The 24,233-nt window shown below is 49.7% G+C and overlaps 1 protein-coding gene and 1 long non-coding RNA gene across 2 annotated transcripts in view; both read right to left on the bottom strand.

Moving 5' to 3' along the window:
* The window catches only part of TRERF1 (transcriptional regulating factor 1), a 36,645-nt gene extending 14,175 nt beyond the window's left edge, over window positions 1-22,470 (bottom strand). Inside the window, exons 1-10 of the mRNA XM_012640801.1 lie at window positions 21,049-22,470; window positions 19,536-19,582; window positions 18,493-18,643; window positions 17,148-17,390; window positions 13,502-13,886; window positions 12,765-12,831; window positions 11,596-11,735; window positions 11,360-11,463; window positions 9,487-9,562; window positions 1,413-1,501 (exon numbers count right to left, since the gene is read on the bottom strand). Coding sequence (XP_012496255.1) covers window positions 1,413-1,501; window positions 9,487-9,562; window positions 11,360-11,463; window positions 11,596-11,735; window positions 12,765-12,831; window positions 13,502-13,886; window positions 17,148-17,390; window positions 18,493-18,643; window positions 19,536-19,582; window positions 21,049-22,470 — 2,724 coding nt within the window. The remainder of the gene's footprint in view (window positions 1-1,412; window positions 1,502-9,486; window positions 9,563-11,359; window positions 11,464-11,595; window positions 11,736-12,764; window positions 12,832-13,501; window positions 13,887-17,147; window positions 17,391-18,492; window positions 18,644-19,535; window positions 19,583-21,048) is intronic.
* An 87-nt stretch (window positions 22,471-22,557) lies between these two features.
* Window positions 22,558-24,233, bottom strand: part of LOC105807502 — a 163,112-nt gene continuing 161,436 nt past the window's right edge. Inside the window, exon 5 of the long non-coding RNA XR_001137334.1 lies at window positions 22,558-22,728. This is a non-coding gene — a long non-coding RNA (uncharacterized LOC105807502). The remainder of the gene's footprint in view (window positions 22,729-24,233) is intronic.

Here is a 24,233-nt window from a genome sequence, read left to right as displayed (position 1 = left end):
TATATACGTTTTAAGGCAAAAACATTCCTTTGTTTAGTTTGTGTATCTCTACGCTCTGGTTGGGTCAATAATGTGGGTTTTCTGGAGGCAGAGTAAAGGCTGGCCCCAGCTTTGGGGTGGAACACGGCCACCTACACGGTGAGATGGGAAGGATACCACGAGAAGTCCTGTCTTTTCGGAGCTGCCCCCGTCACATTCCCCTGACATCTGGAATTTCTACACCAGAATCACCCGGGGGTGAGGATGCTGTCCCAGAGAGCCCTTGTTTAAAACCCGAGCTTCCTGGCAAGCACCACACAAGAATCCATCATCCATCAACAGTGTGGGGCCTTCCAGGAGTGTGGCCCCGGCCAGGACAGTCCTTGGGGAAGGGCGACTCAAGAAAGACAGGAGCATGGGAGCTGCTGGGCACGCAGGGCAGCAAAGGGGATGGTGGCAGGATGGGCAGGCACAAATGCCCAGATGGAGGCAGAGCCAAGCCAGAGGCAAAGCCCACCTGTTTCGGATGCTCCTCCAGGCAAGGCCCTAGATTCACGACAGGAGACCTGCCACCCCAGAACACCACTGGGGACCATCTGGCCCAGCCAGGAGCCAATGGGAGCTGTCACCTGTGATCCCGTTCTCTGTGTACCCAAACATCTTAAATTATCCTTAATACAATATGGCTCCATCATTTATCAGATTGTTGAAACACTGTGAATCATTTTAACTCTTTTTTTTTTTTTGAGATGGGGTCCTGCTATGTTGCCCAGGCTGGTCTCAAACTCCTGGGCTCAAGGGATCCTCCTGCCCCAGGTGCATACCAGCATGCCTGGCTGTTTTAATTTTTTTAGCCTAAAATACCTCTTAGCCAATTAAAGCCTATTAAATTTATTATCTGTTGTATAAAGTGCTGTTTCATCTATGTGAAAGAGTTATTTTGCTATAAAATGCTGTACATGTCAGGTATTATTTTCATTATTACTGTCATAATTATGAGTCCAACACCAAAAACTGCTCCTGGGTAGGGGGGAGGCCACATATCCTCCCTTCCCTGATTTCCCAGAAAAATTTCTGTCAGAAACATGATAGATCTGTCAAATACACATGAAATAAACTGTGTAAACTAGGAACCAGAAGCCCCTGTTCTAGTAATTCTGACAGAATTATAAATTATACATTTTTACTCAGAAAATAACCCCCATCATTGCAGTGTCCAAATAATCCATGTCTCTTCCCTCGTCCTCTCCCCTGCACCCCCAACACTGGGGCCGTGCCACCCCTATATCACCTACCATCCTTCACCAGCAAGGGGTGGACGCCATCCATTTTGCACAAATGTTAAACCAGTAACCAAATATTTCTAATATTTCTGTATGTGTACAGTTTCCCAAATTTAATTTCAAGTGAGCAATGGGGAAAACCATGCTTACCATCTTCTGTACAAAAATAAAGTCTTTGCTGTAAGTGGCTAGTGCTTTATTGAACAGTTTTCTTTCTAGGGAGGTCCACTTGTCCGAACCTACAACAAAACACAAACTTCATAAGAACAGCTCACAGTCCTCCCTGCGTTTAGTTTCTGGTTCATTTAGTTAAGTTACAAAATACAACTGTCTAGCAAGTGATATAATACATAGCAAACCCCTGTTGGAACCAAAACAGTGTAACGTCATGGTCGGCAGCTCTGACATCTGGGTTCAAATCGCAGATACGGCCTTGGTCTTGGCAAGTTACTTATCCTAAGCCTCGGTTTTGTTACCTACAAATGGGAGTAATTATATTGTCTTTATTGCTTAGGATTTTTGTGAAGGTTAAAAGAATATAATGCACCAAGTGTCCAGCTTAATAACTAGGAAGCAGTAAGCGTTCAAAAACTTTTAGGTACAGTTTTTATGTAATTATTACATTCACAAACGCAAGCATTCATGTAGCAAGCACTCTTCAGGGTGTGGCTGGATTCACCAGTCTCCACCCTCCACCCTCCAGATGCTCACAATCCGGTGGGGAGACAAACCAGCTGGCCACTGCATTGCAGGTGATAACTGCAATTATAAAGGTCAAGGTGAGATGCCAGTGGGGCATAATGGAGGAACACCACACTACTTAGGTTAGGGCCAGGGCCGCCGGGAAGGCTTCCAGGTAAAGAAAACACTTGAGTTTTAAAGGACACACAGAAACAAGTCAGGCAGCATGTGCAAAATCAGAGGCAAGAGTTGGGTGATGCACTTCATCCACTCATTCATTCATTCAACAGATACTTATAAGATGTATACTACAAGCAAGACGCTGTGCTAGGAAAAAAGAACTAACATTTATAAGTGCTTACTACGTGCCAGGTTCTAAGTACTTTACAATTTATTAATCATTTGGTTCTAGTAATGACCCTGTAAGATTGGTATTACTATTATCCCATTTTACAGATGAAGAAATGGAAGTGTTCAAAGAATAATCAGTAATCCTGTATGATTCAAGTTTAGGGTTCCAGCAGAGAAAAAGCAGATGAGGCCAGAGGTGAGTAGGACCAGTTCTTGACAGATCTGCAGACCAGTGATGGGGGAAGAGGCTCCATGGTCCTGGGCTGGTACCTCTACCTTGCTGACTAAACTTGATAGTTATGTCTTTTTCCTCCATAAAAGAGAAAGCAAGACATGCAGATAATCATATAGCATGGTACTGACTTGTTTGGGGCAAGAAATAAGGACTATTTCTAAGGGGATTCCCATTTCTGGGGGCTCTAGGAATGGTTCAATATCTGTAGCTGGTTCACAGAAAACTCAGCCCCATTCTTCTGGCTTGCTGAATTCTCCAACTCTCTGATCCTTTGGATGGTACATGGCCAGGCCTTTGACATTTCTGCACTTCTGCTCAGAGATCTAGTACCCCAAACCATGGAATCTTTCTTCCCATCTAGGGCAAGTCTAAGGTTTCCATTTTGCTATGGTCAACTGATGGGGCTGAAGTATGGGAAACCTGAATCGCCTCTTCCCTTTTACGGTTTGGCCAAAACAAGTGAATCAGAGGAAACTGCTCTGGGCAGGCAGGGGCCTCCTTAGACTGTAAGTGGAGATCCCAAGCTCCCTGACAGAATGCATGGCCCAGTGAAAACTCAGATTTCTTAAACGAACACCTTCTCTGTCCGAGTCCTTGATGGGTCCATGAGCCAAGAGGTCTGGCTCTAGACTCAGAATATGCTCTCTACACCTGGGCTGGTTCAGATTTCTTAAAAAGCAGGCTACCACCCAATTTATTTGGTTTGCAAGTTTATCTCTTTACTTCTAGAAGGAAAGCAGCTTTCCATGAATCCTCAGCAGAAGGAAGCATCTTCCACAGGCTCTAGAGGCCCAGACATCTCAGGCTGTGCACACCACAGCAGCGGTGAGGGAAGGGGGCAAGGAGTTTGGGGAAGTCTCGCTGGAACGCACGTGAGGAGAGAAGGTGGGTGGGATTAAGGCTCTGTAGCAGCTCCATCACCATTCCTCAAAATCTGCACGACATTCGAGGCCTGGGGTTCCAGCTCCCATCTGTGCTCCCCTTACCCAGGAGCAGAGGCAGAAAGAGGAAGATAGAATGGATTAACCAACAGTTTAGTTGAACAGCCAAAGAACAGTCATGGTTCCCTTTAGGTATCCATCAAAACAGCAAACAGGTAAGAGGGGTCCGAAAGATAATGATGGAGGAAGATCACAATGGCAACGTGTCACACCAGCTTTCATACAAGCTTATAAGGAGGCTGATGTGCTGCCCCATTGCCAAGTCCAGAGCCTGAGCAGCCCTTGGTTGCATCTCAGATGTGGAATCAGGGGACGGATGAAGCCTTCAACTATTAATAGATCAATGATAACTCTATCCAACCTCAGCCAGATGATACGTTTCCTGAGTTCGAGTGCAGCTCTAAGACATGGTGAGACACCAACAGGGCCATCCAGCCTGCACGGGCCAAAACCTGTCTCTACAGCGAATAACTTCCTTCCATCTCATGCTGGACGCATCATCTGACTTCTGGCCCAAAAAGCAGCATTAAGTCCCCAGGTCTGTTTACCTCGGAGAAGCATGTCCCTTCGTGTCTCCAAATGGGTACCAGGTGCAACCCCACAGAGGGTGAAGTAGCTTCCTGTCTCATCCTGTTACGGGGGATCCCCAAACCTTATGGGGAAGGAGACTTTCCCCCTGCCGACTCTTGTGGTTCTCAGGACTGCTGCTCTGTGATGGGCTCTTCTGTCTTCCTGATTCTGGGTGGGAAGTGGGCTGCACACTCTCCCTTCCCCTCGGTGCTGCAGGGTCTGGGTCAGGGAGCATGGGCTTAGACTATAAGAGATGGCTTTAGTCCTAGGGTCTTGCTTTAGTGCACATGACAAGGCTGTGTGTGTGTGTCTGTCCAACAGGGCGTACACAAAGCAAGAAAGGAGGCTGGGTCAGCCAACAAATCTGTCCTCACTCCCACACTGGAGCTGCCTTCCTGCTCTCCCAGGATCGCCTGCTGACGCTGACACCCTACCCCTGGGCTCTCAGGCTGAATTCCCAGGCCGAAGCCTCGTACAGTTAAATAACAACTGAATGAGCTCTCTCCAACTAATATCACTGAGCTGTGATAAAAAGGGTGACTTTAGTCAGGAAACCTTAGGCTGTGAACCCCGTTCTGCCATTTACCCTTCTGTGACCCCAGGCAAGTCTACTTAACTTCTCTGAGTCTCAGTTTCCTCACCTGTGACATGCGGATGGTGGCAGCCACCCTGTGACTGACTGTGTTCGGTCCTAGGTAGGTGCTCAATAGATGTTTTGGATCTTCACTGGCCACTTGGAAAGCAGATTCCAAATCAGCCCAGGGCTATGAGACAAGTGCTGTCCCCTGCTGATGAGTGCACAGTGGCACTCGGGAAGACCACCTGTTCTGTGAGTGCTCCCTGTTCCCTGTACTTATGATCCCACGGCCTCACTCCTGGCTGCTCACAGCTTCCGCAGTCTGTTACTCCCTGCCTCCAAGATCCCTCTGCCATCCAGAGTCAAGGCAAGGCTTGGGTACCTCTTGTTCCTGTAGTCTGTCTTGATGGGGGCACATTCCTCATTCTTAGATGAGGTTCTAAGCCAGCCTTTCTTGAATTCTGAATCATGGACAAAGTCCAGGATAAAATGCAGGAGGTTGCTGAGGTGGGGGTTGTCTCAAATCCTCCTCTATCTTTTTTTTTTTTTTTTGAGACAGGGTCTTGCTCTGTCACCCTGGCTAGAGCGCAGTGGCATCATCATAGCTCACTGCAACCTCCAACTGCTGGGCTCAAGCGATGCTCCTGCCTCAGCCTCCCTAGTAGCTGGGACTACAGGCACGTACCACCATGTCTGGCTAATTTTTCTATTTTTTTTTGTAGAGATGGGATTTCACTCTTGCTCAGGCTGGTCTCCAACTCCTTGCCTCAAACAGTCCTCCTGCCTTGGCCTTCAAAAGTGCTAGGAGTACCACCCTGAGCTGCCATGCCCAGCCCCTCCCCTATCTTTCTGTGCCCCATTGCCCTCCCTTCTAAGACCCCTGCTGCCCACTCAGCATGCACACAGGGTTCGTGGGCTGGCAGTCCCCCCAGACTCATTTGTTCTACCTGGGGATTCCTGGCTATTGGGCTATTATCAGCAGGCCCCTAACAAGACGATTAAGGCTAATTACAAAGAACTTAATTAACTGGATGAAACAGGTGCTGGAACAGTATCTAGAAGAAAACTGTTTGAACTTCAGTTGCTGGGAAACAGGCTCTGGACTGTGGCTAATTTTGGGGCCATCTATAGTGAACACAGGCAATTAAAAAGAGACATGGGAGGGTGACAGTTTGGGCACAGTAACTTTTAGAGGGCCTTTCGGTCTTCTTTCTGGACTTTTAAAACTTCTATTGATGTCATTGCAGTTACACAAGAAAGACATGTTGATTGTAGAAAAAAGAGAGCTGCTTTTACACCAGGTCTGCATTTCCGTGTAGGGTTTTCCACAGTGGGTGAAGGTTGAATAACTCTTTTAGCGGCACAAGGCGAAGCAGGCTGCTACAAACGTTCTCTCTGGGGGCAAAAGGGAGGGAGGCCTCAATCTGAATCCAGAATTTGAGCTTGTTGGCTAAGTGCTTATTTACAAGTGCTGTGTCAGGCAAGGCAAGAGAGTAAGTATTAACTCAGTTCCTGCCCTTGAGGGGACCACTATCTAGCTAGAGACATGGGCTAAGAATGCCTGGAAAATGAAATCACAGCTGTGTTTCTTGCTAAGTATTCTCTTGAGTATGTAATTCTGCTTCCTCATCTAACTGGGGCAGCTTCCAAGGCAGAGACCAGGCTCCTTCCAACGAGTATTTCTTCCAGGTCTCCCCTCTCTCCAGAGCTCACATCAGGGTCTCAGGACCCAGTGAGAGTTTGGGCTGTTGTTAGAGCTGACAGTAGCTTCTGCTGAACTCTTGCCAAAAAGCCAGGGTCAGTTCTAACACCCCCTCCACTCTGCACCCATCCGCAGGAATGGCCAGTTCAATGGGAAAGTCAAGGATGCCACAATCCTAATCACAACCAGGCGTCCTCCCCCGCCTGAATCCCCGACGCGCGGCCCATCTCCACCCAGTGCAAGTGCTAATGGGAACAACTGCAAACAACTGCTATGCACACGTGGGTGGAAGGGTGCTGAGAGGGGGACAGAGGCCTGGACCGTGCATCCTGGTGAGAACTGACCACCAGGAACCACTGCAATAGCACGTTCCTCAAGGATCTTGCACAGGGCTCCTCTGGCCCTGCCAGGCAGCCCTTAGATCTGGGTAAGTTGCCCACCCCACCAGTCCTTTTCCCCCTGGCATGTCTCTCCTGGGTCCCAGCATTGGTCACTTTTTCCTCTTCTTAATGAATTGCTTGGGATGGCTAGGAAAGAGAAGACAATGAGTAAAGTAAGGAAGCGATTTCCACAGGCCTGTGTCTCTTTCTCCCCCAAACTTGTAGCCTCTCTCCCCTAAGCCCAGTCTTGCTGCCTTCCCTCCAGGGCACAGACAGGTCTGGGAGACCTAAACCCCCTCTAGAGAATCAGGAGCCTGGAAAGCAAATTCAGGGCTGGGAGTTGGGGTGGGTGACACTGGCTATGACGCAGAGTCAGAAGCCAAAGGAGATCCAGAAGACAGTGTCCCGGTGAGGGTGGAATTAAGCCAAGAGACAGTCCGTACTGGAGAGCATCCAATAGGGCTTAGCACAAAGGTCAAGGCAGGATGGGGCAACGGAGATGGGATTCACTGACACCTGGGGACCTAGCGAGGCAGGGAGCAGAAGTGGGGGAACAAGGTGATTGGTGGCTGGCAGCTGCCACATGTGATGGGGTAGACTCTGCTACCTCCCCTGTGGCTTGTAAAGGAACCATTAAGGGGATGGTTTTGGGTCAGACTTTAGAGACCAGTGACCTCTGCCCTTTTTGCTTATAATTCTAGAAGATTCTCTGAGGCCCAGTCTGTGATCACTTCCTGAAGAAGGCAAGTGACTGGCAGACATAGGTGAGCACCCTTCTCTTGGGGACACCAACCCTTCACAGCTCAGCTCCACCTCTCTTGCCTCCAAGGGTCAGAATGATTCCAGAAAGCAGCAGAGTCCTTCCTGGTCTGCCTGTGGGGGAAGGGGGCAGGGGACAGGCAAGGGATTAGCTAGGAACCCCCAACCTTAAAAGATCGATTAATTTTAGCAGAGTTTAGGATCCTCTAGTTCAAAGTTTTTGGTAATATTTTAGTGTTTTTGTTTTGTTTTGTTTGGGGGTGTGTGTGGCTTCTAGTCTACAGCTTTCTGACCTTTTTCACATCACGGCACACATAGAAATAGTGACACTTGTTGGGCACGCTGGGAAGAACTGGAAGGGAGTTGTGTTGAAGTTGAAGTTGCTGACAGATGAATTTGCTGACAGCTGGAGTTGACCAACCCAGAGGCTCCATGACTCCGGCCACCCGGGCCACCCTGACGGCTGAGGGCAGCAGCATCTCACAGCACATGGTTGGGAAGCTCCTTTTAGCCAGCCTGCTGTCTCACCCACTATGCAAAGAAGCTTGACATAGGCTCTAGGAGGTTGGACAGCCCATCGGGGTTTAATGGGCGGCAGATGATGCCGGGAATTAACAGAAAACTGGATTGTTTCCATGGCATATTAGGGAGAACTCCCACATCTTTCTACCCACACTCAGGGCAGACACCAAGCAGGAAATGATGGAGACAATACTAAGAAACTGGCTCCTTTAGGCCACTGGTTAAATGATGGATTTCTTATCCCATGTGTCCATTTTGTGCCGGCACAGATATCCCTGGGCTTGCCGTGCTTAGATGAGGGGCTTCGAGGCCTTTCTACCTTGTGATGACAGGCAGGAAAGCCACCGCGTGAGAGAGGAGGAGCACATCAGGTGAGGCAAACGGTGGTGGGAAAAGACAGCCCACTGAGAATGTGCCAGCATTTGTAAAGAAGCCCTCACCTTAAGCCATCTCTGGACGCCTGCACCGAGGATCGGAAAAGGTATTACTAGGTCCCCAAGCCTATGTATTTAGCACCTGCCTAGGCAGGGTCAGCCCAAGTCACCAAAGAAAACCTCAAAAGATTAAAAATCAGGGGACATCAGAAGATTCTGCCCTCTTTGAAACAGAGAACCAAGGCAGTTCGTGGAGACCCTCAGAATGGACAGGTGGATCAGAGTTAATGGAGATAAAAACGCTGACCTCAGCTGCAGGCGTCACCTCTTAGGCTCCCCAGCCTGCTTGCTTCTCTCTTCACAATTCTCACTCCATTCAAATGTCAAAGGTGTCTTGTACTCCCCTCTTACGGTGGTGCTATCATTAACCCACACACTCACAAGACCCTGTGTGTATGAAGTCTTTCTCCTGCCATTAGAGAGACCCATTGTTTGGTAACTGCCTCCTCCTCAGACTGCAGACTGCACGAGGTGGGACTATGTCTATGGCTGTCATAGACCCTGTTGCATTTCAGTGCTTAGCATAGTCCCCTGCACACAGTGAGTGTTCAACAAATAATTGTGGAATAAACGAGTAATAATAGCTACCAGGATGTGCCAGGCATTGGGCTACACATATCATTTCTCATCTTCGCAAAAATGCTACAAGGGATGGAACACAAGCCCCATTTTATAGGGGAGAAAACCAAGGCTGCAGAAGGCCAAGCGACGTGGCTAAGGTGTGCAGTCAGATCTGAACCCATGGCTACTGATTCCAAAGCCGGGGCTGCTGATTGTTGTCGGCTCTGTGCCGTACCTCTGTGGCTCCTTCTGGTCTCATTGCCCATGTGCAGGCACCGTCCACTACTGCCCAGGTCCTGGCGCACCAGTGAGGGGCAGGAGCTTACACAAAGGGCTGATGATGCTGAGCCAATAGACTCACCGCCCCCACCAGTGAGGCCCCAGAGGCCTTGAGTTCACAAGTGGCAATTAGGACAGAACTGGTGTTATCCATTAGTCACAAGCGCCACAACCAAACATGCAAGCAGCCCACCCGCAGGGAGCAACAGGGCACAGGGCTCTGGCAACCTACCAGCATAGTGGTAATTTGCTAAAGGATGGCATTTTAACCTGACTGGCTTCCGCAGCAGCAGCATTTCCAGAGCAGCCTGCAGACCCAGGGGAGAGAAAAGGCAAGAGTCAGTAACAGATCTGTGCGTCCTCTGAAGACCGCCTACCCAAAAGGGGAAAGGGGTTAGCACTGCAGGGGCCAAGGGTGGGGATGCCAGAAGGAAAACCAGAGGGCGACTAACTGGGGCTTCCTGTGTGTTCAGCATCCAACAAGACTCGTCATTCTAACACCCTCTCCACCCATGCCTGCTGGTCATGTCCCAGAAAAACGGCCGAGACTTGACTCTTTCCTTGGTGAGGGCCTGCCAGCTTCAGAGAGATGGGTGGGACCTCCTTTGAATAGAGGCTGAGCCTCTGGGGAAGGGCTCTGAGGAAATGAGTGGGTGATTTGTAACTGTTTTACAGAAAAATCCCATGTTTCGCTGCAATTGAACATAAACAGCTGCATTGGAAATAACTACTACACACTATCCTTCCAGAGAGCCTAGCTGGGCTCTAGCTAAATGCACTCTTCCAAATCTGCCTCCTTCAGCCTCCTTGGCTTTCTAAAAAATGCTGCAGGCAGAGTTGAGCTGCGGATGGTTTAGAGGCAGAGCGAGGCCTAGAATCGTGCTACTCGAAGTGTGGTCCACCAACCAGCAGCACCTGGGTGCTGGTCAGAAATGCAGAACCTGGGCCCCACCCCAGACCGGCTGAATCAGAATCTGCATTTTAACAAGACTCCCCAGGTGATCTGTGTGCACATTAAAAGCTGGAGAAGTGGCCAGGTGCGGTGGCTCATGCCGGTAATCCCAGTGCTTAGGGATCCTGTGAGGCCAGGAGTTTGAGACCAGCCTGGGTAACATAGTGAGACCCCATCTCTATAAAAAGTAAAACATTAGCCAGGTGTGGTGGCGCATGCCTTGTAGTCCCATCTACTTGGGAGGCTGAGGCAAGAGGATTGCTTGAGCCCAGGAGTTTGAGGCTACAGTGAGCTACAATGATGCCACTGCACTCTAACCTAGGTGACACAGTGAGACCCTATCTCTAAAAGAAATTTAAAAAAAAAAAAAAGCTTGAGAAGTGCTACTCTGCAACCCTGGTTTCAAAGGCTTAAGCATAGTTCTCCAACATTCTAGAAAATACTTGAAGGGTATCACAGTATTGGGACATTTATTTTCATATTTTCATAAAATTAAAATGCAAAAAGCTAGATCTAGTACCAGCAAGAACCATGTATGTACATAAAGGAGAAATTGAGGTTAGTGACTGAGTGATCTGGCTGGGTTGAACAGGTAAACTGTCAGCTCTGATTGTGGGAAGACAGCACTAAGGCTCCAGTTGGGGGACATCGGCAGAACCACGTTAAAGGTGGAAGAATGGAACCAGTTGGTGCGTAGTAAACACTTCACTTTGGTTAGAGGAGAAAAGAGTTCCATAAACATCAAACTTTAGCTGATTTCCATAGGAGGGAAGAACAATTAGCAAAGTACAATAGGCTATTTCAGGCCAACTCTTGTTTCAGTAAGGCCTTCTACCTCCATCACTGGAGACTCAGTTTTCTGATGTGAAATACAAGACGATGAAAAGAAATTCTAATTTCCTAGGACAGATGTTCCCACAGTTACAACTTAGGAACAGATGTGTAAACATAAGTCCACTGGAGATTTTTTTCTACAGGCTTTTAAATCCTTATCTCCTCATTGAGATAAGGAACATGGAGGCATATTGGCTGGTCAGCATCTTACGAACTGGCTGTATGGTACATGGGACAAAACAGAGACTTGGGAAAATTCTCTGCAGGATTCTGATGCGGAGAGTATGACCTGGGAAGCCTCCTTGTCATGGTTCCTTACCATCACGTCACCTTTGGCCTCGAAAAGAGAGTGCAAAGCAAATTCAGAATTGGTCCCTCCACCTGGCAACGCACTTGAACAGCACAAATTCAGAAGATTCTCCACTGTTGGGAACAAAGAAAAGCCACTGCATCAGAGAGAGCTCAGTATCATGGAAAAACACACCAAACCTGGAACCAGTAATCCCAGTGAGATAATCAAGCCTTTCCCACCTTGCTCTTCCCACATGCCTGTACCTCTTTGCTGGAGGTCGTGGTTTTCCAGCTCTGGCCAGGGCTTCCACACTAATGTGGCCTTGTGTGTGTCCTGGGCAAGGGCAGAGACATCCTGGAGTTCTGGGATCTCTGCTTGGAATCTCAAGCCAATGTTGATGCGTCTTTAATGAAAAGAAGAAAAATAACAGTATGGTGTTCAATTTGATGGCCCAGGCCAAGGGCAATGGTCAGGAACTTGAAAAAGAGGGAAACCAGTTCCTTCTGCAAAAAGAATGCAGGGCATTTCCTCATAGTGTGACCCTAAGATGCCAGGCATGGCTTTTATCACTGGGATAAGGAACAGCTTTAAGATTGGAGAGGGATGTTTGGGGAGCAAGGGAGCAGTCTGCCTGGGACTTTATATATCTCCCAGTAACTGGGAGAGGGAGGGTGGCCAATTCTAAGAGAATAGCTGCCCAGAGCATGGCCGATGGCACCATTTAGACAGAAAAAAAGGGGACAAATACAAAGCATTTATTTCAATTTTTTTATCTCTTTCAGACCACTTTCACATAGATTATCTGGTTTGAACCTTATTAAGAGCTGTGATGCAAGCAAGGCAGTCATAATTATTCCCATGTATTATGAATCAACTAAAGCCTAGAAAGGTTAACTCAATCAAGATCAGATAACAAAATAGTATCAGAACTCAGGTTTTCTGATTCCTGACTGAATCTGCTCATCACTCTACCACCTGGCCTCTTTTCTGGGCTTACCCATGAAAATAACCGCCTTTCCCTTCCATAATACATCCCACTGCATAACTCAAGTACTTAACAGGCCCAATGGAGACTGGCCAAGAATCTGAGATAGGGGTGGGGAAAGTGAGGACACTCAGAAGGTGCCTCTTAGAGAGTTGAGTACCCCAAGAGAGACGTCTTAATGTCACTGGGGATGTGAAAGCACACGGCTACAACTAGGCTGGTGTGTGGAGCCAGAGATGGGGACACTAGGTTCTCTGAATACCGGGCTTCATGCTTTTACTATGCATTTAGTTTTTGACAAAGGCCTTGAAATACTGGCAACTACTGTATGGGGAAACAACAGCATTCAAGAAATAGCCATGATTCCATAATTTCTCAAACTTCCCTCTCAGTGTACTCTCCGACCACAGAAGTACTAACTACACTCCTCAAGAAGCTTTTCCTTACGGTTCAACATCCACGGTCTGCTCTCCAGGCCCTGGGGTGACTGTCACATTGCTGCCATCAATGCTATCTGAAACACAAAAACCAGAGGTCACCGGTCAACAGGGAAGGGGTATTGAAGAAACTGAAGCAAATAAGCAGTTACCTAACCAGTTACGACAGGGGTCCTTTCCTACGTGACCCAGGCTGGAGGTACCCGCAACAGTCCGCAGGGAGCTGGATGGAGTGTGGTGCTAAACAGCTTGGGGTTGCCCATTTCTCACACGGAGTGAGAAGCCTGCTGCCCCACGTGTCTGATAAGCTTTATGGTATCTATGCCACCATTCTTGCTGCAGAAAGAGGTCCTGCTACTGGTCTCCCACGGTTGATTTTTATAAAGCACGCTAAAACGTCAAGGCTTGTTCTTGCATGTGATACCCAATTCTATTTGCACAGTCATCCGGGGCACAGTCTTGGGCAGTGGGTGCACAGTTCAACTGTTTCCTTATCCCAAAGAGACTGCAGTGATCACTCATGCGTTCGGCTCCCCAGTTAGACTGGGATTTCCCTGAGGATAAAGCCTGTATCTTACTCTAGGTCTTTCTTAGCACCTAGCACAGTGTCTGGTACATACAGCAGATACTCCACAAAAGTCTGTGGGACAAATGAGAAAACTAAAGGAAGTGAGTGCTCCCGGGGCAGTACCCGGCACAGACAGGAGTGAATCCCCGGGGCCCGAGGCGGCTGAAAGGGGCACTCACTGGAGCGACACAGCAGCACGCGCGGCGTGGGCGTCAGGGGCGTCAGGGGCAGCTGGGGGTGGGCGCCAGGGCCGTGCCCGGAGATGAGGACATTGCTGAAGAGCCCCGAGCCCTGGCGCACCGGGCTCAGCATGGGCGGGGGTGTGTACGGGGGCAGCTCGTGGGTGGGGTCCAGGAGCAGGTGGTCCCCCAGTACGCGCGGGGAGCGCAGCTGGCTCTGGTAGAGGGTGGCGCCCGAGCAGGAGGCGGCGGGGTTCGGGTTGTAGGAGGGCGGCGGCGGGATGAAGAGCGGCTCGGGCCGGTGCCGGAACTTCTTCTTCTCCTGCACGGTCTTGAGGGGCTCCTCGGCTTTGGGGGCGCCCGGCTGATGCTTCCTGGGAACTTCCTAAAACGGCAAGAGCGATCTGATTCAAATCCTTAGGTTTCCCCCACAGACCATTTCCACAGGTTCCAGGAAGGGGGTCTTCTGCCGTTCTAATGGGGGCTCCCGGCCGCGTCACCCCCTCCCACTCTGACGACATCCATTGCAGGCAAAGCGTGTTCCGGGGGCTTGACTTGGGAGAAAACTTTGGTTCTGGAAAAAGTCCCCACTGTCTGGAAAGAGCTAGGGGTGGTAGGAATAGTGGTGGGAGAGAAGTAATAAATTCGAATTCTTGATTGCTGGTTTCAGTGGAACCCAGCTGAGTGGGTTCTTTAATCCCCCACTGCTCCCCAGGGACAGACGTCAGGGACAGATAACACATGTTCTGGGAAGGGGACAGAATAATCTATTCGGGGAAGCTGGGGTAGAGGCTGAGGGGCAGGAAGAGGGGGTTCATGCCTCGCCAGGGCTTCCAGGGCCAGCGACCCCCACTGGGCCCTCGTAGGTAACTTTCAGGATGGGGGGAGTCATCTAGGATCTTTAAGCCCCTTTAATGTGCTCTCTTAAAAAACGGATCTGGTTAGCCGACCCCTTCACCACCTCTCACTAGTGCTCCCAGAACTGGTGGCTCATCTGTAGCAAGCCCTTCCCCTAGGGTGGCTTCCTGTCAGCAGCGTTAGTTTATTCTAATGGCAGCCGTACCAAGCACAGTCTGGAAGAAGATCTGCCACGGGAATACATTTATACTAAAAGTAAACAAATGCACGTAAATAGATAAGCAGGGCATGCCAAAGCCAAACAGAAACAGACTGGGGTTGTGTGCTAGCATCAGCCCAGAAAAGTTGAGAGATGGGCGTGGCTGGGTGGGGCGGCTGGGAGGGGCAGCGGGGATACCTGCGGAAAGGTTCTGGATAGTCTGTGGTACCCTTCTGGGCCCTGCAGGCCAGGGGCTAGTCACAGCCAGTTCTGGCGATTGCTGTGCCCAGGGTGGAGCCTGAGTAGGAGGCAGCAGGGGGTGATGGGAAGGGCTGGCTATGGTCACATGACCAGCTGCCTCCAGGCCATGTGACCTGCCCCTCTGCTCTGGGTTCCTCTCCCTCTGGGCTCCTCTTGCCTCCAGCACCTTAGGCTGTGTACCCTCCAGCTTCCTAGTTTTCCAAGGTCTAAGAAGGGAGTCTGGGAAGACAAAAGGCCCCAGTGTGGAGGATCCTAACTAAACCTCACCCCCAGGGGGCTCTCCTGAGGCCAGACATGCCCCCTGCCTCCTCCCCCCACCAGAGGGCTCCTCAGCATCTGAGGCTGAGGCCTGGAGAGGGGCTGAGGAGACGGGGAAGGAGGCCCATGCCCCTCATCTGGGGAGCAATCTCCAAACTTTACACCCTGTTGCTGGGTAACTGATGAGGTCACTTAAGTACATGCAGACCTTATGTGATCTCAATGCTGCACTGGAATCCAGACCTCTGATCACAGGGCCAAAGGTCCCTTTTGGGCTCCCTCTCCTCCAGCCTCCTGTTATTTCAGCTCTAAACCCAGATTTTCTCATCCTCCAGGCAAGGCTCGGAGACACCGGGCCAGAGAAGCCACCCAGAATGTCCACCTGGATGTCTCTTGAGAAGCATTTACACTGTTCCACCCCACCAAACTATTCGCACTCTCTGGGCACAGGGCCTAGCACTGAGAGAATTCAGGGCTCCTTCCCGGACGTTTTAATTTCTTTACATCAACTGCCAGGATCTTGCTCTCAGGCTCTACATCCCACCTGTGCACCTCCACTTCAGCCTGTCTCCTCAGCGCCGATGTCTCCCTCACCCTTCTGTTAAGCCAAGTTCATCCTTTCCTTCAAACCTCTCCAGTGATGGTCTCCTGAGCAAACTCATGCCCAACTCCCTTGCCTCTCCCCGGTCCCTAATTACTTGAGCCGCCCAGGTGTATTCCCACCCAGCCACACCCAGGGCATCGGTTCTTGTCTGCCCGCGTCTTTCTCTCACCATCTTGAATTGGCGGGGGCTGCCTGGGACTCTGACCCGTGTGACTAGGAACCCTTGGTTGAGTGTTCCCCAAAAGTAGAAACAGTGTCTCTGACACCAAATCAGGAATGTCCCTGGGCAAAGAGGAAGCCTGGATACGTCACTTCATCTCTCTGCCTGTCACTGGCCCCAGTGCTGCCCACTAAGGAGAATTTTCACCCCAGAGCTTCTCCATCAGTCTCTCTCTCTGAGACCTTGATATTACACGGAGAACCAGAAAGGTTCTTTCTGGACTTTTCTAGTTCTCTTAATTACCCTCCCTACCTCTATGCTGGCCCAGTCCCACCCCTGTGCCTCCTGGATTTTCAGCAACCACCTATTCTCTGAGAACAGACCTGACCCAACACAGCACTTTGTGGGAAGGGGATAGGTCTGATAGAGCCAACCACACAGGGTACAAACTCCCAAAGGGTGAGACAGAGGGAGAGGGAGGTGGGAGCGGAGGATAGAGGGAGGAAGAGGGAGAGGGAGAAGGGGAGGGAGAGAGGGGGGGGGAGAGAGAGAGAGAGAGGGAGGGAGAGAGAAACACTGCCCCACAGCCAAGCTAAGCTGCTTGGGTGAAACACTTAGAATTTGAGAAAGAAGAGAACCGAACAGTGAGAAACACACATCTCTTTGCTTTCCTGAGACTAGGGGTGGGCAGCTCTCAGTGGAACTACTTTGGGAATTTTAACAAATTAGGTTCTCCAAGGTATTAAAGCAGGTGTGATATTAAAACAATATTAAGCATCTGGTAAGGCTGATCATCAGAATGGATTCCAGGGCTACAGCCTGAAGGCCCCAATGTGCCAGGGGTTACCTTTTTGGCTGCTGGATTTGGGGAGGTCTTGAGATCCTAGGGAAGGGGCCAGGGCCTGGGCAACAGCTATTTACTATGTGAGACAGTACTTCCATATTTTAGTAACTGGTATGGTTGGATCAGTGATTATCAGCTGACTTATCATCTCTGTTTAAACCTGGGAATACCTTCAGGTTTCTCCGGATCTAACCTAGACCAGAAACCTGGTAGAGTAACAGGCATTTAATGGGCAGCAGCGGTGTGAACAAGGATGGCTTTCCAATGTGGCCACAGGGGCTCAGCCCTGAGAGGCCAAGCCACGTCTGAGCTGAGCGCAGTGACTCTGGGAGAGCTGCCCCATCTCCAAGAAAGCAAAGGGATGTCCCCACCCCAGGCAGGTGGGCTAGAGCAGCAACTCACAGCAGGCGTGCGGGGGGCAGCCCCTTGGGGTGAGTGTGGGGGAGAGAGGGTCATCCTCACGAGCACAGGCATCTCGTCGTCCGACATCGAGTTGGCTGGCTTGTCTCTGGCGGAGGGGGCGGCAACGGCGCTGTTGGTGAAGCCCTGAGAGCTGGGCTTGGGTGGGAGAAGCTTGACAGGGACAGACACGGGCATGACCATAGGCGTGAGGCTTTCTGCCTCGGGAGGGAGCTGCGGTGGCGGCTGGGGCGGAGGCGGCAGTGGCGGCTGGGGCGGAGGCGGCGGGACCTTCTCTCCTTCCTCCTACACAGACAATAAAGGCTTTGATCCTGGGCTGAGAGCAGCTCTCACAAGGGGGGGATGCACTTTGCTTTCCTGAAAGGTTCCAGGACGTCAGGTGTGGGTGAGAGAGAACCACTGCAGGGTGATTTCCTTCCTGCAACCCTGAGTCCTTGGCCGGAGTGATGCTGGTTGGTGGTAGACAAGGCCATGCACTCTATTTTCTACGGTTAAAAAATCTAGACCATGTATTGCTTGTATATTAAAATATTGAAAATGTTTTTGTGGTCATCATTGCTTTTTAAGAAAAGGACATGGGCTTGTAATCAGTCCAAAAAATGTCTGATCTTGTGCAGGAGTTTTTAATTCTGTGGGCCTCAGTCTACTCATTTGTCAAATGGAAACAGGTATTCCATCCTCAACTTTAGCCAAGTTAGGAAACCACATTGGAAATGCAAAACATGTTATTTTTAACAAGTAAAGACAATGCTTTTTAAAACAATTTGTCATGGCCAGGAGATGGAATGATCTGGGTAATCCAGAATTTTGGTTAAGAAAGAGTTAATCCCATAGACTTAAATTAGGGTCAACAATATTCAAAGAGTTCTAAGGAAATTCTTTGAACTTTAACTCTAAAACTCATGGATAGTGCACTACCTGGATATCCTACCTGGATAACCCAGAGGGTATTTAAGGATCTTTAGATGCTAGAGCCAAACACCACTGCACTGGTGAACAGAAAATGCTGGCTGAGAGCCTGATGGTTATTAGCTTTCTCTAGCCACTGACCACTGATCCGGAAGGCCCCAGTGGCCCTGGTCTTGGGCATTTCAAGTGGCAGAAGTTAAAAATAATACTCCATTTACATGTTTTCCTTTTCTGTCTTTTCAGGGTGGAGAGGCTGGGATCCCCTAGAAGTCTTTCTAGCACCTCTGCTTTGACCCTTGGGGGTTTGGGGGTTGTTTGACCTGGCTGCCCCGCAGGGTCAGAGCTTAAGCATTCCTGTCAAGGGAGGACAGGGCCTCTCCAGGTGCCCACATAGGCCTCACCTCACTCTGTCTGATGGCGGCAAAGCAAAGCAAGCAACACATGGCCCGGGAAGGACTGGGGACTGGCTCCTGCTAACCTGTTTCAGGCCGGGGGAGGCCCTCATTCCTCCATGCGACCGCATATGGCCATTCAGGGCAGGCAGGTTCTTGAACTCCTTCAGGCAGATGGAGCACGTCAGCTTGTTCTTGGCATCAAACTGCTCCCCAAACACTCCTTTGGCTTGGCCACTGCTCAAGGGTAGGGCCAAAAGGAGAGGACACATACATCGAGGAAGGGAATCAGTGACTTATCACAGGACCTCATCCCTACAAACAGCCCATTTTATTCACCCAATGCTCCATGGCCATGGCCTCACTTGTATCACCCCCATACTCTTGAGAGAACTAAGTCCAGTTTATAGATGAAGAACTGAGGCTCAGAGTGGGAAAGGGCTTCCTCAAAGTCATGCAAGAGTTGAACAAAACATCCTTCTTCATCCCAGGCCTCCAGGCACTGGGTTCTCCTCACCTGTGGCTCTAATGACCTTTCCAAGGTCCACTTGAGCCCACTTTGTCCAAGGCCCTCCCTTAGAGACACCTGTCTACGTCCTCTGGGGCAGCCTCCACATTGCATGTTTTAGCGGTTTATCAGGTTCTGGCTAAATCTTTACTTACCATGCCCACGAGAAGAGTAAGAAAGTCTGTACTATTCACTGCTGCATTCTCCAAGCCTAGCTTTATGCTTGACACACAGTAGGCACTCAATAAATACTTACTGAATGAATGGACAGTGGACAGAACACAGGCTTTGGTGTCAATTGCAGCATGGTTGGTTACTTGATGCATAACCTTAAGCTCTCTGAGCCTCAGTTTTCTCATTTGTACAATAATAATAATAGCTAACAATTATTCAGCGCTAACCATGTACAGGCACATGGTCAGAACCCTCACTGGGTTACTTTACTACAAAGCATAATATATAATGCCTAGCATACAATGAGCACTCAAACGCAACAGTTCTATTATCATTTCTACACACTTCTTCAAGGAATTGACTTTGAATTTAGAAATGAACCGTGAGAGACAACCCAGGAAAACCTCCCAGTCTCCCCAAATACCAACAAGCCTCCACTCAACCTACCTTGACTCAGGGGACCCTGGGTGGGCTCTCCCATCAGGTAGGTGCATCTAATTTTGAGCCAAGCAGGACACCGAAAAAAAAAAGAGGAAAACAATGTGTTTTTGAAAGGAGGCATCCTTGAGCAGTGGAGCACGGAGATCCTACCCTTCCAGGACTCTTCCCTCTGTCCGCCTCGTGCTAACCCCACTCTCATCCACGTACGCCCTCATTCTTCCACACCGGACTTCTTTCCTTAACTGCTCTCTGACTTGGGACCACCGCCCCACTCCTGGACCTGCTGCCAGCCAGAAGCCTGCCGGGATGCAACCTCCCCACCACGTTCCGTCCTGTTGTTCCAGGGCACCCACTATGTGCGCAGACAGACTCCATTCCCACAAGGGACACAGAAACAAGAGCTGGCTGACACAGCATCATGTCAGGAGACCTGCTGGAATTCTTTCTTAAAAGCCTTGGCCATGTCATCTCATTTTTATATTCACCAAGGCTCTCGGTTACTACCAGGTCTGAGCCCCAGACAAAACAGAGTCAAGAGGAAATTCATCTCTGACTCTCAACCTCCATCGGAGGCCTCTCTCCACCCAACCAGTCCCTATTTGGGGTCTCTTCCTCTCAAGCCCCTGTTGTTACATGAGTGTAGCACTGGGACATGGCAAGGCATGAACAGTGCCCAGCACATAGTAGGCCATTTTGTGCTCAAATACTTTTGGGAACTAATCAAGGGTTAACCATGGTGCATAGGGTGAATCTGGCCTGCATACATGTTTTGTTTGGCTAGACTGTTTTTTAAAAAATCCTGAATGAGAATGCCATTGGATAGGGCATCTGTTTGCCAGTCTACTGCAGTTGCCACCACTCCCTAATGCCTCATACCAGACTGTTTCGCTTATTCACTTTACCAGTCTGGATCCTGTGGGCAGCTAAGGTTTTCATCTTTGCAACTATGAGTGGTATCCCCTTTGGGAGACTCACAATACATACTGGCATATTGAAGGCCTCAAGAAGCCCTGCAGTATAGCAACCTGTTTCATTTTAGGAAACCTCAAATTTATTTATCCAGAGAATCCATTGTTTCCCTAGCAATATCCATGAGACATTCTGTGGACCTGCTGTTGTGAGCAATATACTTTGAGAAGAGCTGTTGTAATGTCTCTCTCCCAAAGGCGGACCAATTCCACAGAGAATATCCTGATATAGATCCAGGGGGATGAGACACCCCCACTGTGTGGTCCCCTGGCACCTGACTCAAGGTCTTGGTCATTACATGATCGTTTAGGACATCTTCTTAGTATAGTTTCATGGGCAAAGGACTAAATCAAAATTGATTTTGTATTCCAAAATCTGGCACATCTATATCTACACCTGGCATAGACAGGGCTTACACTGCTAATGTTTGAGCAATGAATAAAGAACAAAAGGCTTGAATGGGTTGGAGAGAGCACTGGGCACTGCAAAGACAGCCCTGGCTGGCCCTGCAGCACTGACATACTGGGAGAAACTTCCACTGGGAGAATACCTGGGGCCACACGGCGCTGGGAGACAGCTGCTCATGCTGAGGCCCCATGTTGTTGATGTGGACTCCACTGGGGGACAGGAGCGGTCGATGAGGGAGGGCACTGCTGACCCGGGTCAGGTCCGAGCTTGCTGAGTCTCCCATTCCTGTATCAGGAGGCCCCAGGTCCCCGTGGGAGCTCGGCACAGCCTGGGCCTGCCTGTCGCTAGAGTAAGTCTTTAGCTGACTGTCGTCACGCTGCTGGTGCTGAGGCAGGTGGCTCTGCTGGTAGAGGGGGTGGCTGTAGGGCTGCTGGGACTCCTGGTAGTAGTACTGGGGCATGGAGCCCAGCTGAATCAGCTGCATGGCGTGCGCCTGCTCCGGGGTGTACTGGTGCGGGTCCCTGTGATAAGAAGGGGGCTGCAGGTGCATCTGTTGCTGCTGCTGCTCTTGCAAATGCTGCATCATGGGCTGGGACTGATAATACTGAGGTATCTGCATTGAACCCTGCCGCTGCTGCAGCTGGAGCTGCTGCTGCTGCTGCTGAGGCTGTGGTGGGCGCATCTGTTGCTGCTGCGGCTGTATTTCTTGCATGGAGATACGCTGCTGCCCAGCTTGCTGCTGTTGCTGCTGTGGGTAATACTGGTGCTGCTGCATCTGTTGCATGTGCTGTGACAGCATCTGTGGGGCCTGCAGTGGCTGTCCTCCCTGCACTGGCACCTGAGCCAGTGACTGCTGGTAGTCATAATACAGGTGCCCCTGGGTAGGGTGCTGCCCGACCTGAATAGCTGGTTTGGACAGCCCACCAGTGAAACCCGGGTGAGGCTGCTGGGGCACCTGTTGGTAGCGGGAAGGTATAGCCGGTGCTGGGGGCTCCACGGGCTTCTGAGACAGCAGCTGGCGGAGGGCACTGTCAGGGGCTCCGTCCATCACTGCTGACTGGGTATGCAGCACCTGGGCCATGTTGTTGACCTGAATTCGCAGGTTTTGGTTGGCAAAGACCTGGGTAAAAGAGTCCAGCTTGTGTAAGACACCGCTAGTCAGCTTCTGGGTCCGGATCTCACTGGCCTGGGAATAAGTATACTGGTAGCCATCGGTGGGCTCGGCCTGGGCTGGCGCCCCCCACATCATACTTGAGTTGGCCAGGTTGCCACGTAGCTGCACATGGTTTCCAGGCCCTGCATGGCCTCCCCAGCCCCCCTGCCTCGAGGTATCCATTTGGCCAAGGTTTTTGGAGCCAACGGGCAAGCCCAGACCGTCCCGCGTGTCTTGAGGGAAGTGGGGGGAGATGGGCGAGGCCTGAGGGGCGTCCATTCCACCTCCCGTGACTGTATTCCCATAGTTGTGGTTCAGCCCACCGTGGATGCCAAGTGGTGGCTGTTGGTAGAAAAGGTTCTCACCACTGTGGGCCACGTGGTTGGTCTTGTACAGCTGCTGATCCCCCATGGTGTCTGCCTTAGTCGTGAACGTCCAGCCACAAAACCATAAAAAAAGGTAAATGAAACAAACCCAAAAGGACTGAGACCCTGAGAAGCTGAGAGAAAGTGTCTGCGCTACTCCACGGCTGACATGTCTGTGAACGTGGCTGGAGCCAGGTGTTCCCGTCGGCCTGTACCAGTCACGTGCAGGGCGGGGGCTTTTACATCCTCACCCGGGCTGAGGTATGTACCACACACCACTGCTGTGAGGAGAGGCCGCTCACACCTGCAAGACAAGATGCGAAAGACAGGAAAGGGTTTACTGGATGTTCTGTGATGAGCAGTTACATCTGCCATGACCAGTTATAAAAGCAAATGCACAACGGGAGACTCTGCTAGAAATAGCCGGTGTCATACACTCCACACCCTCTATACGGAGTCTGCTGATCTTGAGTCTCACAGGAGATGGAACTCTCTGACTTTCGTGCCATTGTTCAATGGCTCATTAGTTCATTGATCTGTTCATTCATTGTTTTGCTCATTGATTAATTCATCCGTCCTTCTGGGACCCTGCTATTGAAAGCCCAACACTATTCTAGGACCTGTGGGAAATACAGAGACATTTAAGATGTGTATTCATCAATTTATCTGTTCAACAAATATTTATTAGACACCTACTAACTGTAAGGCATAATGCTGAGAAACGATTAAGACATGGGGTGCACTCTTAAGGAGCACACTGTTAGAGAAGGTGACAGGCGATGAGTCACATGAATAGCTACAATACAAAGGGGAAAGAGAAGCACGTAATAAAAGGGTAAAAGTAAGAGATACGGGAATTTGGAGACTGGAGAACTTATTTCCGGCAGAAGAACAGAACTGAAGAGGTTTCAAGGAAGAGCACTGCACACGTGGGTTTGCCTGTCAGGTGAACGTTGCCCTGCTCAGGCTACACACTACACAGGTCGTGTCCAGGTGTGTATGTTGTACGTCAAGAAAAAAGGTTATTTTAAAAAGTCACCCAGGACCACCATTTAGAGATGCGTTTTCGATATAATCTAACTTATAATGTTTATTAATTATTTATCCAAGTCAGTAATACATTTATGTTGTTTTGATCAATTACAGACTATTAATAGTTGTAATGATAACTCAAACCAAATTTTAATACTTAGAGCTTTATGATTTCAGGAAGTTAAAAAAGTTTCAACTTTATAAAATTGTTAAGAGAAATATGACAGGGAAACAAATGAAAGAGTTTTAAGCATAAAAATATATTACATACATTACATTAGGATAAAATTCAATGGGGAAAGTGAAATAGAAATAAAACTTCATGGAGAAAAAGGAACACTATTAAAGAAGAATGTGTTCGTGCATTTTTAAAATGGATGATGGTAGGTATTACATTGCTGTGGTGTTTAGATTCCACGGGATAAATTTAAAACAGTGATGTAATAGTTTTACTTAAAAGTATCCATGTTTACAATATACTAGAAACTGCATCTTCTACAAACGTTATGATGAAAAATGTGGACGTAAACTTAAAAATGTGTGAGGGGTGAAAGAGTTTTACAAGGTTCTTGTAAAAAGTCTCAAGTCCACTGTAGTCATCCCGCTCCACCTGGGAGCGAGCTGAGTCGGTCTGTTCCTTTCTAAGTGATGATGGAAAACTTCAGAGGGGTCTCGTGGGGTGGAAGCAAAGGCAGCCAGAGGTGGGGGAGCAGACCCTGAATGGGAAGTTACGCGCAGTGCATGGCCGGCGAAGGCAGGAGGATGCTGGGCATAACG

This window comes from Propithecus coquereli, unplaced genomic scaffold, assembly GCF_000956105.1.
Source record: "Propithecus coquereli isolate 6110/MARCELLA unplaced genomic scaffold, Pcoq_1.0 Scaffold158, whole genome shotgun sequence".
Lineage (NCBI taxonomy): Eukaryota > Metazoa > Chordata > Mammalia > Primates > Indriidae > Propithecus > Propithecus coquereli.
The sequence above is the reverse complement of the archived record's forward strand: the minus strand, read 5'-3'. Positions and strand labels throughout refer to the sequence as shown.